This window comes from Myotis nattereri, assembly GCF_964212035.1.
Source record: "Myotis nattereri genome assembly, chromosome: 9".
NCBI classification, from domain to species: Eukaryota; Metazoa; Chordata; class Mammalia; order Chiroptera; family Vespertilionidae; genus Myotis; species Myotis nattereri.
This window is the reverse complement of record NC_138084.1, coordinates 36,874,566-36,891,567: the sequence shown is the minus strand read 5'-3', so window position 1 is coordinate 36,891,567 and position 17,002 is coordinate 36,874,566. Positions and strand designations below refer to the sequence as shown.

General features: G+C 45.8%; 1 protein-coding gene across 2 annotated transcripts in view; it reads right to left on the bottom strand.

Annotated features, from left to right (window-relative positions):
* SBF2 (SET binding factor 2) overlaps nucleotides 1-17,002 on the bottom strand; it is a 361,888-nt gene that overhangs the window by 3,764 nt on the left and 341,122 nt on the right. For both annotated transcript variants that reach the window (XM_081099093.1, XM_081099094.1), the window contains 7 exons: nucleotides 10,922-11,048; nucleotides 8,119-8,246; nucleotides 6,731-6,964; nucleotides 5,635-5,739; nucleotides 4,017-4,207; nucleotides 3,284-3,371; nucleotides 80-211 (listed from right to left, as the gene is read on the bottom strand). In XM_081099093.1, coding sequence (XP_080955219.1) covers nucleotides 80-211; nucleotides 3,284-3,371; nucleotides 4,017-4,207; nucleotides 5,635-5,739; nucleotides 6,731-6,964; nucleotides 8,119-8,246; nucleotides 10,922-11,048 — 1,005 coding nt within the window. The remainder of the gene's footprint in view (nucleotides 1-79; nucleotides 212-3,283; nucleotides 3,372-4,016; nucleotides 4,208-5,634; nucleotides 5,740-6,730; nucleotides 6,965-8,118; nucleotides 8,247-10,921; nucleotides 11,049-17,002) is intronic.

Genomic DNA, 17,002 nt, shown 5'->3' with positions numbered 1-17,002 from the left:
GCTCCGAGGCTCCAAGATTCTCAGAGGAGGTGGAGATAAGGAGCTCGTGTGGCGCCCGAGAAAGACAAGATCAACTTACATCAAAGAAAGCTTTGTCACTCGTGTGCTTCGGGGCCCCCATGCTTGGGCCTGCGGGGAGGACCATTTCCACTTCGGCCAGATCAATGTGGCCCTTACAGCTGGTGTCCTCGCCCGAGTCATAGTATCGCAGCTGGAAACAAAGGGTGCAGAAGATGTAAAGGACAGAGAGGGAAAATGGCCTGGCTCTTCTAACTGAACTATGCTGAGAATAGGCAAGAAAAGCTCAGAGGGAAGGGAGGGGTGGGGGTGGGAAGAGATCAACCAAAGAACTGTGTGCATATATGCATAACCCATGGGCTCAGATAATAGGGGGGGCGGGAGCATCCTAGAAGGGGGAGCAAGGGGGATATATGTAATACTTTCAACACAAAGTATATAAATAAAAAAGAATAGACAAGAAATGAAAAACACTGTTTGCCTTTAGGAAAAAATACTAAGTGGCCAGGAGAGAGAAGAAAAAAAGACTTCTTTTGAAATTTGAACAAATAAGCGAATTACATATTAAAAAATAGAATTAAATGTCAACTGACAACTGTAAAAACTATACATAACATATAAAAAGGGGTTAATGTTTAGAATCAATACAGAATTCCTAGAAATTGATAAGAAAAAGATAAACAACCTAGTAAAAAAAATGGTCAAAGGAGCTCAACAAGCATGTCACAGAAGAAACACAAATGCTCTACAAACTCCTGCAAAGATGAGCAACCTCACTGACCAAAGAACAGGAAGTGAATCAGTGAGATTTCACTTTCACCTACATTAAGAAATGTTAAACATGGCTGATAATATCCGGTTGAACGTAAAGCACTACATATTCTTAGTGGGGATATAACTTGTTAGAGATTTTTGGAGAACAATTTGGCAATATCAACTAAAATGTAAAGTGTCTGTGCTTAGTGATACACCCTTCCCACCTCTACAACTTATCCTATAGAAACACTCTCGCAGCTGTGCCAAGACACACGTACAGAGGTTTTCTTTACTGTTTTTATCAGCTAAAATGGAAAAGATGTATCTGTCTCTCAACGGGGTGTTGGTTAATTACAAGGCAGGACAGCAATATATGGAATAGCATACAGCTTTTTCAAAAACAACAAAGGTCTGTATGAACTGGCAGGAAAATATGTTCAAATATCCTATATAATAAAAGGCTAATATGCAAATGGTCCCCTCGGGAGTTCGACCGACTGGGAGTTCGACTGCCCTCTATGACATGCACTGACCACCAAGGGGCAGCGTGGAACGAAGGAAGGCCCCGGCTGGCAGCTGGAAGACCCTGATCAGCCCTGATAGTCGGCCAGGCCTGAGGACTCTACCCATGCACAAATTTCATGCACCGGGCCTCTAGTATTATATAAAAAAGTGAATTCCCAATTAGCATGTAGCTATAAAATAAGTTTGAAAAACAGAGTAAGTTGCATAACATTTGATTGAGTGGTATTTGTATCAGGACTGTCCTGTCTACACTCAGTTAACCTTCCTAGCAACTCAAACTACATACAATACATCTACGTCTACACACAGATGTATAAAATATTTAGAGAAATAGATACCAAATTGTTAATAGTTACCTCTGGGAGTTGTGGGCTCAGGGGGCTCTCCCATCTTTATGAGGTATTTGAATTAAATACAACAAACATGTATGTATTACTTTTGGAATATGAAAAATGAGGAAAACTTTTTTTAAATGAAAGATGCTGGTGAAAAGCCTTCCTGGTCCAGTCAGATTCCCGCTCTCACTTCCCAGCAGGAGTGCCTGGAGCCTTGGGCACTGAGGTTCTGGCTGGGATGTTCCTGTCTCTCCCTCAGGCCTGGTGTAAGCAGGGAAATGGAAAATCTGTACACCTTTCATACTGAAGCAATCCCACAGATTGGTAGGAACACAAGTATAATTTGACATAATTGTAAATTACAGAAAGACTATGACATTCTCCTGTGGTATATTTCGTGATTTAATGGAACTTTTATACATAGTGCAGACTTGATTTCAGGGACTGTTAAGTCTAAAAAAGGCTTGATTGCATATTTGGAAAGAAATTCTCTACATTCCTCCCCAAAGACTGCATAGCCTTTATGGAATCCTTTGAACGGAGGGGATCTCTGCATAACATCTTCACCTGGAAGAAGTTTCCAGATGTGGGTCCATCCAGAGCACAGGTTGAGGGTAACTGTCCTATCGCTCTCCACAGGCTCCATTTTAGAGATGGTGCACTGAGAATCAAAACGCGCCCCTTTGCCTCCAGGGACATGGGAGGCCATGCGACTCTCACTAGTGAAGGTGCAGAGGGGCTGGGGGGTTGGCTAGGTGTCCCCCTCCCCTGGCATTGCTGAAGCCAAGCTTATGACACTAGGATGTGTGGGCTGCAACGGCAGTAGCTAAGAACCTAACAACAGGCAACAGACTTCCCGACAGGTCAGTGAGGTCGTCTTGCGTTTGCCCACTGTGGGTTCCAGGTGTGCGTGGGCCTGTCCACCTGCCTGTTTCGGGGCCCCTCCCCTGTTGCTGCCGTCTATGAGGAAGAATCATGCCTTCTTTAGAACCCTGTGCATGGCGGGCACAGGGAAGGTGTGCAATCCCTTTTGTCGAATAAATGAGTGCCCTCATCTGTGCGTGGATGCTTTAAGCTGCCGGCTGAAGGTAATGTGTATTCTGGGAGTGCTCACAGGCTCCATATGTGCATATAACATGCAACACACTGAAAATCTCAGGGTCTCCCAGCGCGGGTTTACGAGCAGAAGATATTTGAGCATTAAAAAGCAGAGTTTGCCCGGCTGGTGTTGCTCAGTGGTTGAGCATCGATCTATGAACCAGATCACAGGTTCAATTCCTGGTTGGGGCACATGCCCGGGGTCGGGCTGGATCCCCAGTGTGGGGTGTGTGGGGGGCAGCCAATCAGTGATTTTCATCATTGATGTTTCTATCTCTCCCTCCCTCTCCCTTCCTCTCTGAAATCAATAAAAAAAATATATTTTAAAAAAAGCAGAGTCTATTGCTCTTAATGCTCTGGGCTCTGCTGTCACTGTCTCCGCCAGCACACGCCAGGCAGAGCCACTCAGGAGCTTGCCTCGGAAGGCCCTTGCCCTCGCTCAGGGACACGCTGATGTCAGGAGAGCACTGTACACGGGGGATGCCCCATCTGCACACAGGCGCACGGCAGCTAGGCAGCCGAGAGCGATCTCTGTAGGCTGTGAGCATTACCTGGTGTTTTGTTACATCCAGCACGAACCAGCGGGGCTTCCAACCTTTCAGCAAAGCCCCTCTTTTGTAAAGTGTTCCTTCAAAGGACCTAGAAGAAATGACAACAGGGCAGTTCATTTTGATTTTTCATTAAAAAAATTTTGTAAAGGGATGTCTGCAGATTTTGTTTGTTAAATTTCTATTTCTCTCAATTGATCCCTAAAAAAGAAAAAACAAACCAACCAGAGTTCTCCCTAGAATGTTTCTATCAGACCTTTGGGGAAGACTGCCACTTTCTGCTGGTATTACCAAATTGGTGGGGCTTGGCGCTCTCGGTGGCCACCCTGGGTGCCATGCTGGGACTGACGCATCCCCGGAGCCAGCAGAGCTGGCCAGGGGACAGAAGCCTCCCAGTTTCCGGGAGTCAATTCCTGTCTGCGTGAGCTAGCAGGAACTGGGTTTCTGTTTGCCCCTGAAGAAGTGCTGACTACCACAGAATCCCTTAGGAGATCTGGCAGACAGGAGGGAATAAGAATCAGGATTCAGCCAGATAGCTACTAGCTCTTGGCATATTCTAGTTGTAATTTTGATCTTTCCTCTTCAAAGAACCATCTAACACATTGAAAACAGAAACAAAGAAAGACTCAAAGCGAAATCAGTCTACAGAAGGCCGTGCTGACTGGCCCAGCCTGTTAAAGGGCCGGGCGTGGCAGAGGCAGGTGGGCAGAGCCCCGCAGCCCGCCCGTCGCGTCACCTGTTCTCGTCATTCTTGGACGTGTACTGGCTGTACAGCGTGGCGGCTCTGCGGTCCACGCCATTGGATGGGGAGATGCTGGTGCTCTGCTCCTCTGCCATGCTGTCCGGGAGGTGCAGCAGGGACCTCTTCTGATAGGGAGGGAGGTTGGTGGACACCATCCCTGGGGAGCCTGGAGGGTGTCTCTGCGGCTGAAAATGGAAGAACAGGAGGAGGAAAGCTTTAGCAGACTTTAAGCTGCTCATCCGGTAATTTCCTTCCTAAAAATTTATCTCAAGGGAAGAAACGGAACCAGTAAGCAAAATGTGCATAAAAAGATGTTTATCCTGGAGTTGTTTATAATAATAAAAGACTGGAAACAAGCTGAATGCCTATCATTAGGGGACTGGTTAAAAAACACAACCTTTCCGTACAGTGGAATTCTAGACAGCCATTAAAATCGATGCCTCTGGTTCATTATACAGTGACAAACGGGAGGACATGTGTGCCACATGTTACGTAAAAACAAGAAAGCAGGCTTTAAAATAGTATGTGTAATAAATCCCTTCTACATGTGCACTTAGAATAAAACAAGTTTGACAGCAATGTTGTTTATTTCTAGGTTATAAACTATGGATGATTTTTATCTTCTATTTTATAACTTTCTGTGTATTGTCTTATTTAAAAGAATAGATATATCACACTTCCATAATCAGAAAGAAAAAGACAAAAAACTATATTTTTCCTGAGAAAAGAAGTTAGGCGTCACCCACCTGTGGCCTGAGAACAGCTCCTGGCCTGCCATTGAAGGCAAGAGACAGTGCCCAAGGACCCTTCAAGTCACTCCGGCTTTCTTCTGCCCTCCTCTCTCCTTGACCCACTGTGACTTCTGACCTGCTGACCTCCCTGCTCCCCAAGGTGTTCTCCAGAACACTGTCCCAGCTTCCCGGGTATTGCCCCGCAGCCAGTCTGACATGGGTTTGCCTGGTGGCCGCACCAAGTAGCAGCTGTGTGATCCCTGTGCCTGTCCTCATGTCTGAGGTGGACCCACGCCCTCACTGTGTGCATGGCGCCCAGCACAGGCCCTTGCCCATGGTACGTGCTTGATAAAAGTTTCTTATGTCAGAAACAGGAAATGGGGCATAAGAAACAGAAAACGGAGTATTTGGTTTTAAAGTATTTTGATAACTGTTTCCTAATTCAGAAACAGAAAACGTGTGTGTGTGTGTGTGTGTGTGTGTGTGTGTGTGTGTGTACAACAGAAAACAGCATCTTTTGTCTTTTTAAAATATTTTATTTTCCCTATTATTCCTCTGGAGCAAACCTGGTCTTGGCATCCCCTCCTCCCTCATGTGGTAGAAGATCAGCTGAAACCACAGAGGCTCTGAGACAGAAGAGAACCAGTAATTTCCCGTGGATGCGGCCCTGAAACATCAGTGTTATGTCACTGTGGTGAGGTGAGGCACTCAGGAAGTATTCGGGGATTTGGAACTTTCTGCCCTGGAACCCCAGGGCATGGCCCTCCCTTTGCCCCATCCTTTGGCCATCAGCCCCCCCTGGGTCACCTGGCAGCGGCCCCACCTGACCAGCACCCTCGCAAAGCTCAGCAGTAGCTCCTCAGGGGGCTGTGCCAACTCACGCGGTCTGCTCTGGGCTCTTCTTTGAGGTCCACGGCTACCCTTTCCCACAGCTGCTGCCACTTCTCGGGGGTTTGGTTCAATTTGTGCTCCAATCTTTCAATTTCCTGCAAAGTAATTAAAGGAGTTTTCGGACAGATCAGTATTTCATCGAAGCCATGTCTCTGCACTGGCGCAGATGAATGGGGGGGCGGGGGGGCGGACACACATGGGCAGCTAACGGGAGTGGTAAACACGGCCTCGGCCTCCCGAGCCAGGAACAGCGTGCAGCTCCAGCTGATGGGAGGCACGAGGCAAGGGTGATTTATGAGGATCTGTAACCAGGACGGTTTATACAGAACTGCTTCAATACGGAGAGAAATATGTATCCCAAACACCCTGGCCAGCCCACTGGAAATCTGATGGCCACAGCAAAAGGTCAAGCACTGGGCCAGTGTCCAAACCCTAATAGCTGAGGTAGAGGGGAAGTTTGTCCTTGACAGAGGAACCCCTCAACTCTGATGATTGAAACCAGATGTGGAAAGAACAAGTCAAGAAATTCCTCAGGAGCAGTTTCCTGCGGCCGGGGGAGCTGGCGGTCAGCACAGCGCCGCTCCAGCGCTCTCCCCAGCACGCTCCTGGTCGGGCCGACCGAGGCTCTTCAGCAGCTGCCTGGCCCCCCTCTCTCCTCGGGGCTGCTGCTCTCACCAGCGTGGCTACTGCCAGGATGGTTTCTCTCCAGAATATTCCTAGTGGAAGACACTGGCAGTACTCCCACCAGGCCATCAGCTGCCCACACTGGTGACCAGAGGAAGCGGAGCACCCACAGAAGCCATAACCCAGGCCTGACTCAGGCTGCCTGGGCAGCTAAAACAGCTGGGAAGCTGCAAATTGTTGCATCTGCTTGACCGCTTCCTCGAAATACTGGAAAACTCAGCCTGGTCCCCCACTGCTGCTGGGGAGCAAGTCTGGTTCCTCCTCCCCCTGGAGCTACCTCGACCAGAGTGGGGAGAGCTGCGCCCAGAAGTCTGTGAGCCGGTCCATCTGAACCAGCCGGGTTCCCCAGGCCTCCTTGACTCCGCGGAGCCCCAGGTGTGTGTCTCCACACTGCTGACTTACACTGAAGAGGCTGGTCAGAGCGTCGGGCTGCGTGCAGCTGATGTCGTCATAGCACGGCCACACTGTCCTCCTCTGGCTCTGCGGCCCAGCACCCCCGGCCAGGTCACAGTCCTCAGGGGGGAACTGCTTCGGGGTCAGCATCATCCAGTCATATGACGGCCCTGTGGAGAGGGTCTCCTCGATGTAGTAATCCCACTTCTTGAGGCTGGAGACATTCACGTTGGGCTTTAGGGCCTGTTTAAAGAAAATTGTGAAATGCAGTTTCATCTTGACCCCAAGCTTACTTGCAGGCCAGCCCCTAGAATTTGCAGGGTCTCGGGCAAGAGTATGAACAGAGGTTCAAATGTCACATATCTAAGTGTTTAAATGGACACATCAAAATAAATGCTTACATAAAATATATTCTATCCTACTTTGACAAAGATAACTCCGTAATGACCTGGAAGGCCAGGCTCAAATCTGGGGCTCCTGGAATTCTATATCGGAAAGTGTGGCCCTGAGGAGCTGGTCCCACCCCAGCCCTCGGCCTGACCCCCTGCTCCTCCCACCCATCTCTCTCCTATAGTCTGAGGGCCTTATATGAACGTGTGTGTATACCCCAGCCCAGCAGCTAAAATCTGTCCACTTCTTGCCAAAACATTTTGTCGTAGCTGCCCTTTGGGCCTAGGGCGACATGCACTGGTTTGGGAGACAGACTCGGAGAAGTGGGCTGGTGAGTAACTGGAATTTGGGTCAGAAATTTTGAGGCACCAGAGGGTGGTTTACCTGAAGGAGGGGCATCTAAGCATGTACTCTTGGTTTCTCATATCCCTCACCCCCTGAGGAAGGGGCACCAGAGAAAGGCCAGCTGGGGTCCTAATGCATGGGGCCAGGGCAGGGGCCACCTTGCCCCTCAGTGAGGTGCTACTGCTCATCAAACCAGCCTGTCCCACCTCAGAGCCTTGTTCACAGAGGTGTGCATGGCAGAGCGTGGCTGCCCTGGGAATCAGCCTTCCTGGACCGGCTCCAAACACCCCTGCTTCCCACAGGGTTCCCCATGACTTTGGCACAGATGGACTTAGAGAACTCTTCCCCAAGTATTTTAGATTTTTCAGTTTAGATGACCTGTTGAGGTTTCTTTCTTCCTGGGGAAAGCTGACTTGCTTTGATGTTCCTGAAGGTATCCCTTCCAGGTTTTGGGGGCCAGATCCCAATTTTTTGTGGTCAAGAATTTGGTGAACAGTCTCCATACCATCATAACCCCAACCCATAGTCTATCAAACTTTTGAATAGTTTCTGGTCCGACACCTAATCAGACATTTATAAAAAGCCTCAACAGCGGTGTACACTCAAAGTAAGGGAAACTTTGACATAAAATATTCAGAAAATGAAACATAAATGCTTTTTACCTCAACTTCCACTGGTGAATATAAATAATTAAAGAAAACGGGACTCCTCTTGTGCATTCTGTCAACACACTCCCAAATACAAAGTCCTTTTTTGGCGTGCTTATCTCCTTTATCATCAAATAAAGTTCCTGTAAGTCCAAAGACATTCAACAAAACTCAAATCAGCAGTTTGCCTAAAAGCATGATGTGTGTAGCAGACAAAAAATGGAATATTTCTTATGGCTCCACAGACAGCAATGTATGTGCAGAAACCTTAGGAAATAACTGCAAAGCTAAAGATAGGAATGAACTTCACAGTCACAGGGACACAGATCCAAATGGAAGGGAAGCAGCTGACAAGGCTTCCAGCATTTCCAGGACATCATGGCTCTCTTCCAATCTACATTCTGCATCTGCATTCTACATTCCTCACCTACACCGAGGCCCCAGAGGCGAGCCAGGAAACATGCTACACATTCTTGCAGAAAAATGGAAGAACTTAGAGTTGATCTGATGAAACTCAGTTAAAATAATTTTATGTTTCTTTTTTAAGTCATTGGATGTCTATTATGAAGCCATTTCAAGTGTTTTCTTGTTTAGTAGTTTATATACACCGCAAATCATGGTCATGGAGACCTGGATGACAGAGGGTGTGGTCTGGACTCTGGGTGACTTAAAAACAAAAGCTGAACTTAGGGGAGGACTTTCAGGGGTTTTCTGACATTATTTTTGTACCTTTCAAAAGTCAGTCTCTTACATGACCCCACTTCGTTTTATTTTTATTTTCTATTTTTTAAAAAATATATTTTTTATTGATTTCAGAGAGGAAGGGAAAGGAGAGACAGAAACATCAATGATGAAAGAGAATCACTGATTGGCTGCCTCCTGCATGGGGATCGAGCCCACAACCCAGGCAGGTGCCCTGACCAAGAATCGAACCGTGACCTTCTGGTTCATAGGTCGATACTCAACCACTGAGCCACGCAAGCTGGGCCCCACTTTGTTTTTAATTGAGAGGAATATGTGTTGGGGTGAGGCAGGAGGTATTTTTTTTTTTAAAGGCCAGGACGGGTGCCTCTCTTGCTTTGAATTGAATGACTCAGTCAAAAATCAATAAGCATTTTACCAGTTTATCATAAAAGAATGTCTTAAGTCCAAGGCTGTACAAAATCCCATGAAGGCCCCCCAAGACTAATTAATGTTTTCTTCTCTATCTTTGAACTGCAGAGCCCAGTACAGTAGTCTCAGCGTTGGCCACATGTTAATAACACCAAGGGCTTTAATCTCTGAGGACGGGCCCCAGAGATGAGTTGTTTTAAAAGTTCTCCAAGTAATTCCAGCGTCCAATGTAACCAGCTCTACTTGATGCCTTCTCAACACATGGGTGCTTAAGAAATGAAGGTTCCGAAGAAGACGTGTGGAATGGCAATTCTGTACGTCACCGAAGGTCTGGAAGCACTAACGGGCGGGAATGGTCTCACCAGTGCTGTCTCCCTTACCGAAAGTATGAAGGGTCTCACTAGGCCATTTTCCTAACCCTTACTCAAGGACATCTTCTTATTGATTTTAGACAGAGAAGGGGGAAGGAGAGAGAGAAACAGCAATGTGAGAGAGAAACATCAATCAGTTGCCTCCCATATGCACCCCAACCTGGTTATGTGCCCTTACTGGTGAACGGGATGACGCTCCAAACAACTGAGCCACATCGGCCAGAGTTATTAGACGATTTTAATAGCATGCATTGGAGAGCAATATTTCCTGTTTCATACTTTAAATTGAGAACATCAATAAATATTTTCAGTCACTAAAAGAGTCCTTGTTATGAATATATAGGTACATATAATATTCTGAAAATTGCTGATTTTTAAAAATTTGCCTGTCTTCTCAGTCATGTGTATCCTTCCCTTCCCTCTCCCTACAACAACAAAAGAATGTAAAATCCCCTTGGAAAATGTTTTCACAGGGGCTTACTGAGTTTCAGCATTTACTCCTTACAACTATTAATGCTGTGAAAAATTATAACAAATAATGATGGTATGTCTAAAATTTACTGAGTGCTTACTATGTGCTAGCAATTGTGCTAAGAAATTTACAAATATTTCCTACTGTGCTCACCATGGCTCAAAGGGCCATTTTGATGAGGAAACGGAAGAAACTCAGAAGTACTTAACTTGTCCAAAGAACTCAGTTGGTGCTGGAATGTAACCCAGGTCTGTTTCTGCCAGAGCCCATGGCATTTTTTTTTAAAAAAAATATTTCTTTATTGATTTCAGAGAGGAAGGGAGAGAGAGAGAGAGATAGAAACATCAATGATGAGAGAGAATCATTGATTGGCTGCCTCCTGCTCCCCACTGGGGATCCACCCTGCAACCCAAGCATGTGCCTTTGACCGGAATCGAACCTGGGACCCTTCAGTCCATAGGCCGATGCTCTATCCACTAAGCCAGACCAGCCAGGGTGAGCCCACAGCATTTACTGCTACTCAAATGCCTCCAAGGGCAGTGCCTTTCCTACCAGAGTGTGCCAGGAGTGAAAAAACAGTCAAATGTTTCTCCTCAAACAGGGATGCCACTTTGAGATACTAAAGTAGTAAGCAGATTTCACTTTTCAGAGGTGCTTCAGGGATGACCACTCGCAGGGCCTCAGGACTAACACACACATCATTTCAGAATCTGGGCCCGTGTTCACATCCACTCTGCTCCCCTAGTTCAGGACGAAACCCCACAATGGCCTTGCCATACCTGAGGCAGTTATGTTAGTAGAGGTTTTAATAAAAAACACACAAGTAAAAAAAAAGATAAAACAAGAGCATGCAAACACATACCGTGCTCTAATCTTTCATAGTCTGAATCCAGGAGAAATGTTTTAAAGCGATTAGATACGTAGTGGAAAGCCAAGAACTTTAAGTAATAGAGGTTGAATTCAAACTCGGTTGGATACTGGTTGTGAACCTGAAACACACAAGGCAAAGAAAAGAGTAAGAACCAAACCAGACAAAACGTGGAGGCCGTGCCTCTGAGCGCTGACAGAGCGCTGACAGAGTGCTGACACCGTGTCGCCACTTAACTGCATCCCCACCATGAAGTGAGGGTGGGAGGGAACCAGTCTTTCTGTACCTTGCATGTGCCAGACGCCTTGCGAGGGCTTGTTATAACAATCTCATTTATTCTCCACACTGCTAACATAGTCTCACTTATTCTGCATAACAACACTGCAGAATCAGCAATGTTTTTCTGACTTTATTGAGACATACAACACTGTGTAAGTTTAAGGTGTACACGTGATAATTTGATATGCATGTCTCTTGTGAAATGATTACCACAGTAGGGTTAGAGTTAGCAACTTTCAAGTATTATTACCTACTAGAGGTGCCTCAGCCTGGCCTGCAGGTTCGAGCCAAAACCAGCTCTCCAACATCCCTCTAGGGGACCTGGATTGTGAGAGGGCACAGGCCAGGCCAATTGGGGCTGGGGAGGGGCGCGGAAGGTTGGCCGGCTGGGGAGGGACTGCGGGAGGGTTCCAGGGTGTGTCTGGTCCATCTTGCTCAATCCCAACTGGCCAGACCCCAGCAGCAAGCTAACCTATCAGTTAGAGCGCCTGCCCCTTGGTGGTCAGTGCATGTCACAGCGAGCAGTTGAGTGGCCTTAGCATATCATTAGCATATTACACTTTGGTTGAATGACCAACCAGTCAACTGGACACTTAAGCATATTAGGCTTTTATTATATAGGATAGTCATCATGCTGTGCATTGGGTCCTCAGAACTTCTTATAATTGTGTTTACCCCTTGACCCACATCTCCTCATGCCCCCCCCCCCCCCCGCCCCCGCAGACCCTGGCAACTACCATTCTGCCCTGTTTCTATGAGTTTGGCCTTTTCAGATTCCACATCCAAGTGAATTCATATAGTATTCATCTTTCTATGACTTATTTCATTTAGCATAATGCACTCAAGTTTTTGCAAATGGAAAAATTTCCTGATTTCCTTATGGCTGAATATTATTTCTTTATCCATTCACCCATTGATGGGCACAGGTTGTCTCTATGTTTGGCTATTGTGAAAAATGCTGCAGTGAACAGGGGAATGCTGGTATCTCTTTGAGATTGTGATGGCATTCCCTCAAATATATACTCACAAGTGGGTCTGCTGTGTCATATGGTAGTTTTATTTTCAGTTATTTTGAGAAACCTCCATACTGTTTCCATAGTGGCTGTACCAATTTACATTCCCACTAACAGCAAATACAGGTTCCCTTTTCTCTGCATCCTCACCAACAATTTTTACCTCTTGTCATTTTGATAATAGCTGTCCTAACAGGTATGGGGCGATATTTCATTGTGGTTTTGATTTGCATTTTCCTTATGACTAGTGACGTTGAGAACTTTTTCATGTACCTAGTGGCCATTTGTATGTCTTCTTTGGAAAAATGTCTATTCAGTTCTTCTGAATAGAGACTAAGGATGAGCAAGATTAAGCAGTTTGTCCAACATCATTCAGCAGGAACCAGTGAGCCTAAATTTGAACTCTGGGTTGTTTGGCTCCAAAATCTGTGCCCCATTAACTACCTTACATCATGCAAGGCACTTGACAGATAGAAATGAACGTGAGTTATGGTTCTTGCTTTCCAGGCACATGTGGTGAATCAGTATCCTATCTAATAATAGACAAACATGGTAATTGACCATACCTTCACTACGCCGCCCATGGGCTAATCAGCACGATATGCAAACTAACCGCCAACAAAGATGGCAGCTAATTTGCATACTGCAGGCAGGGGGGGTCAGCGCCATCCCGCCTGCCCCGCCTCCATACAGGCCTGCTATTTGCCACCCAGGGCGGTGGGGCGGGACAGCGCCATCCCGCCTGCCCTGCCGCCACCCGGGCCTGCTATCTGCGACCCGGGGCGGCAGGCATCCCATGTGCAACCTGACCCGGGGTGGCGGGGCAGGACAGCGTGGCTCCTCTGTCACCCCAGCTCCCTTAGGGGCCTAAGCCTTTGGTTGGACATCCCCCGAGGGCTCCCTGGCTGCCAGAAGGATGTCTGACTGCAAGCTTAGGCCTGATCCCCTGGGGAGTGGGCCTAAGTCGACAGGTGGACATCCCCCACGGGGTCCTGGACTGCAAATGGGCGCAGGCCAGGCTGAGGGACCCCCTCCCCCCCTGCCCCGAGTGCACAAATTTTTGTGCACTGGGCCTCTAGTCTATAATAAAAGCATAATATGCTAATTAGAGCAGACATCCTTCTGGACGTCCCTTTGGAGACCTTCCGGATGAAGCTGGGGCTGCGAGGGAAGCTGGAGCTGGCAGCTGGGGGAAGGAAGGCCTACTCTTGTATGAATTTCGTGCATCGGGCCTCTAGTGTAATATAACAATAAAAGTTGTACTTACATAAGTTTGGCGGTGAAAGGAATGAGGAGAGGTCATTTAGGGAGATAGCAAGGGAGGTTTTCTGGACAAAAGAAATGTGTGCCTGCCTGAAGGCAATGTAGAAGGAGCCATACAGAGAGAACAAATTATAGAGAAAGAACTGATAACTAAGAGAATAAGGCCCTGGGAAAACAAGAATGAACAAGGCTGAGGGCCCAGAAATAGGGAACAGTCTTGGAGATGAGAAGGGACAGAGGAGTAGATAAAACAGAAAGATATTTTCACATGCCAAGGGAAGGTGGAGGAGCTCATGCCTTTTAACTCTACATTTTCATCAGTAGATAGGCAGTGAGATCACTGGACACAGCCATAAAGATAAGGGAATGCCATGGGAGGGAGGGAGGGAGGCTGAGCGGGGACCAGTCCCCAGGCCCCAACATACTTCAGGAGGCTTCATGCAGACTCTGTGGAACCATCTTCTGTTGGCAGAAGGTAGGCTGATGACCTTGTGACACTCTCCAACCCCCACAGCAAGCTCACCTCTGCATTCTTCAATCTCTCGGGACTGGTTAGAGAATTTTGTTTGCTTGAGATAAGTTCCAATCATAGTTGTCCTTGCTTAAAAGCTGTTTTAAACGAACACTGCTGGCAGGCTGTCCAAGAGCCAGCTTTTCTCTCCATGTTTAACTTGGCAACGTGGACCCATACTTGTCAGCCAAAGTGAGCAGGCATGTGGATAATATGTCAATTGCCCAATAGATCAATGGGAATTTAAAGTCATAATCCGATATCACTGATTTATCAATTGGGTAGAAACCTAGTTTTCTATGATGATTAAAAGTTTTTCCTTTCTCCAACACTTCTTATTGGCTTTTTAATTGAACTAAAATTTTAGCTCAAAGCAATACAAAATAATTTTAGGAAGACTTAAGAGAGTTGTACTCTTACGCAAAGGAGCTGCGCTCCTGTCTGAGCCACTGCCCTTCCTGTTGCATCAGGCTCCATGGACAGGAGAGCTTGGGCAGCTGTGACAAGGCTCTGAAGGGCTAGGGAGTGCGCCATATGCCAGGTTTTTCAGAACTGTAAGCATATGTATTACGTATGAATTTCCTCGTCAGTGAAAACGAAAGGAATAAACATGGGTTTCCTGTGAGTATGTTATATGAGCAACGAATTATAAAGCTTAAGCATACTTGAAGAGTTTATATGCATAATTAAATAAAACAAGTTAATCTAATACATATTTAATGATCAATATTATTTTGCAGCATAAAAATAAGTTCATGTAAAATGGTTATTATAATTAGTAATACTTTCTTCTAGTTCTAAAATGAAAAATACAATTTTAAAAAACTAGCTCTCTTTCCTTTCTTTGTCAGCCCTCTATGTCTTTGGTTCAAATATCAACCATATCCTCTAGTGCCACAATCCTCTTTCAGACACTTGTCCCTATGGATACAAATGCACACCAGAAGACACGGGCCCTGGGTGTGGCTTCCACTAGGCCGTTCTCAGGGGTTCCTGGCTCCTTTCTGAAGCATCGTGCAGACCTATAGTTCCCTTCATGACCTGTCATTTAGTGCTATGGCTCCTGGCTCCTGGTTCAGAATAGCCCTTGAATTAAACTCAGAAGTCACAGGCCAGGCCATGGGCTCACTGTGTCCAGGGAAGAAGAGTCAGAGCTACAGTATTTCCACGGACCCCGTCCACAACAGGCCCTAAAAACTCTTAAACACTTTTATTAAACAAAGCCCCAGAAAAACAACACATTTCCCTCATGACCATTCACCACAGAAACCGCTTGCTTCATACACATCTGTATTTTTCCTGGATTCTCCTGATATATAATACCCTGAGGAATATAATTTTGAAGACCCACTTCTGATGTAAAGTAGCATGGAAATGATAGTGAATATGACCTTAAGTTGAACTTACAGGCATTTCAGGGAGATCACATGCTGGGACTAGAAGCAAAACTCCTCTACAAGTGGAAAAATGCTTTCACAGCCCATTGTACTGAGTGACTGGCCTCACACAGACCTTGAACTTGGGAGCACTACTGTGTGTGTGTCTGCATCTGTGTGCCACACTGACACCTGTAGTTGCTAATGCTTTGAGTGGAAATACAATCTGCCCCCAAACTGGGGTCAATTATCAGGTCTATTGGAAGAGGAAGCAAAGATGCTGAGCAATTTGTTGTATTTTTGTTTGCTTGTTTGTTTTTTACTTTTTTAGCAACAGTTTAAGCAACAAATATGCAAGAATTTCTCAATGAAAAATTGGATTGACCTGAACTCTCGGTTGATTAATACTTAGATACCACATTTGGAATCTGACATTAAGAAACACAAGGAATTTTCTGAAATGTCTTTCTACCACAATAATAAAGACCTAATTGCATTCATAAGACAAAATACGGTGCTTAGATTTCCAGTAAGAAAGAAAAATGCCACTTCCTCCATTAGTCATAAATCCCAGGGACTCACTGCTTTCGTTTCCTCCTTTACATGGAACACTAGACTCTTCTACTGCACACACCACAGTGGGCTCCCACAGGCACAGTCCCCATGCGCCACGAGGAGCTATAATCAACATACAACAAACTGCACACATTTAAAGTGTACAATTTGATAAGTTTTGACATATCTATACACCTTTGAAACCATCACCATAATCAAGACAATGAACCTTTCTGCCTCCTCCTGCACATTTCTCCCTAAGCAACCACTGATTTGCTTTTATTTTATATAAATGGAATCATAAGTATGTACTTTTTTTTTCTGCCTTTCTCCACTAAGCGCAATTATTTGAGATATATGTATGTTATCAGTAGTTAATTCCTTTTTATGGTTTAGTACTCCATTGTATGGATATTACTACAATTTGTTTATTCATTCTCCTGTAGACAGACATTGGGTTGCTTCTAGATTTTTGGTTATCTTATATAACAAAAGGCTAATATGCAAATTGTCCCCACGGGTGGGAGTTCGACCGACCAGGAGTTAGATGTGAGCTGACCACCAGGGGGTGGCAGCGGCAGGCAGTCAGGGGAAGGGAAGTCCCGGCCAGCAGCCAGCAGCTGCTAGGGACCCTACCTGTGCACAAATTGTGTACACGGGGCCTCTAGTTACATATAAAGCTGCTATAAACAGTTATGCACAAGTCTTTGTAGGGCATAAGCTTTCATTTCTCTTGCATAACCGTCTAGTAATGAAATGCGGAGTCATATGGAAACGTGTATGTTTAGCTTTTTAAGAAATAACCGAACGGTTTTCCAAAATGGTTTTGAAACTGTATATTCCCATCAGCAGTGTTGGGAGTTCCAGTTCCTCCACATCCTTGTCCACATTTGAGGTAGTCAGTCTAAAAATGTCAGCCATTAAAACAGGTATGTAGTGGAATCTCATTGTGATTTTAATTTGCATTTCATAATGATGCATGATGTCAAGTATCTTTTCATTTGCTTATTTGCCAGCTGTGTATCTTTGGTGAAATACAAATGTTTTGCCCATAAGAAAAATAGGTTGTTTGTTTTCT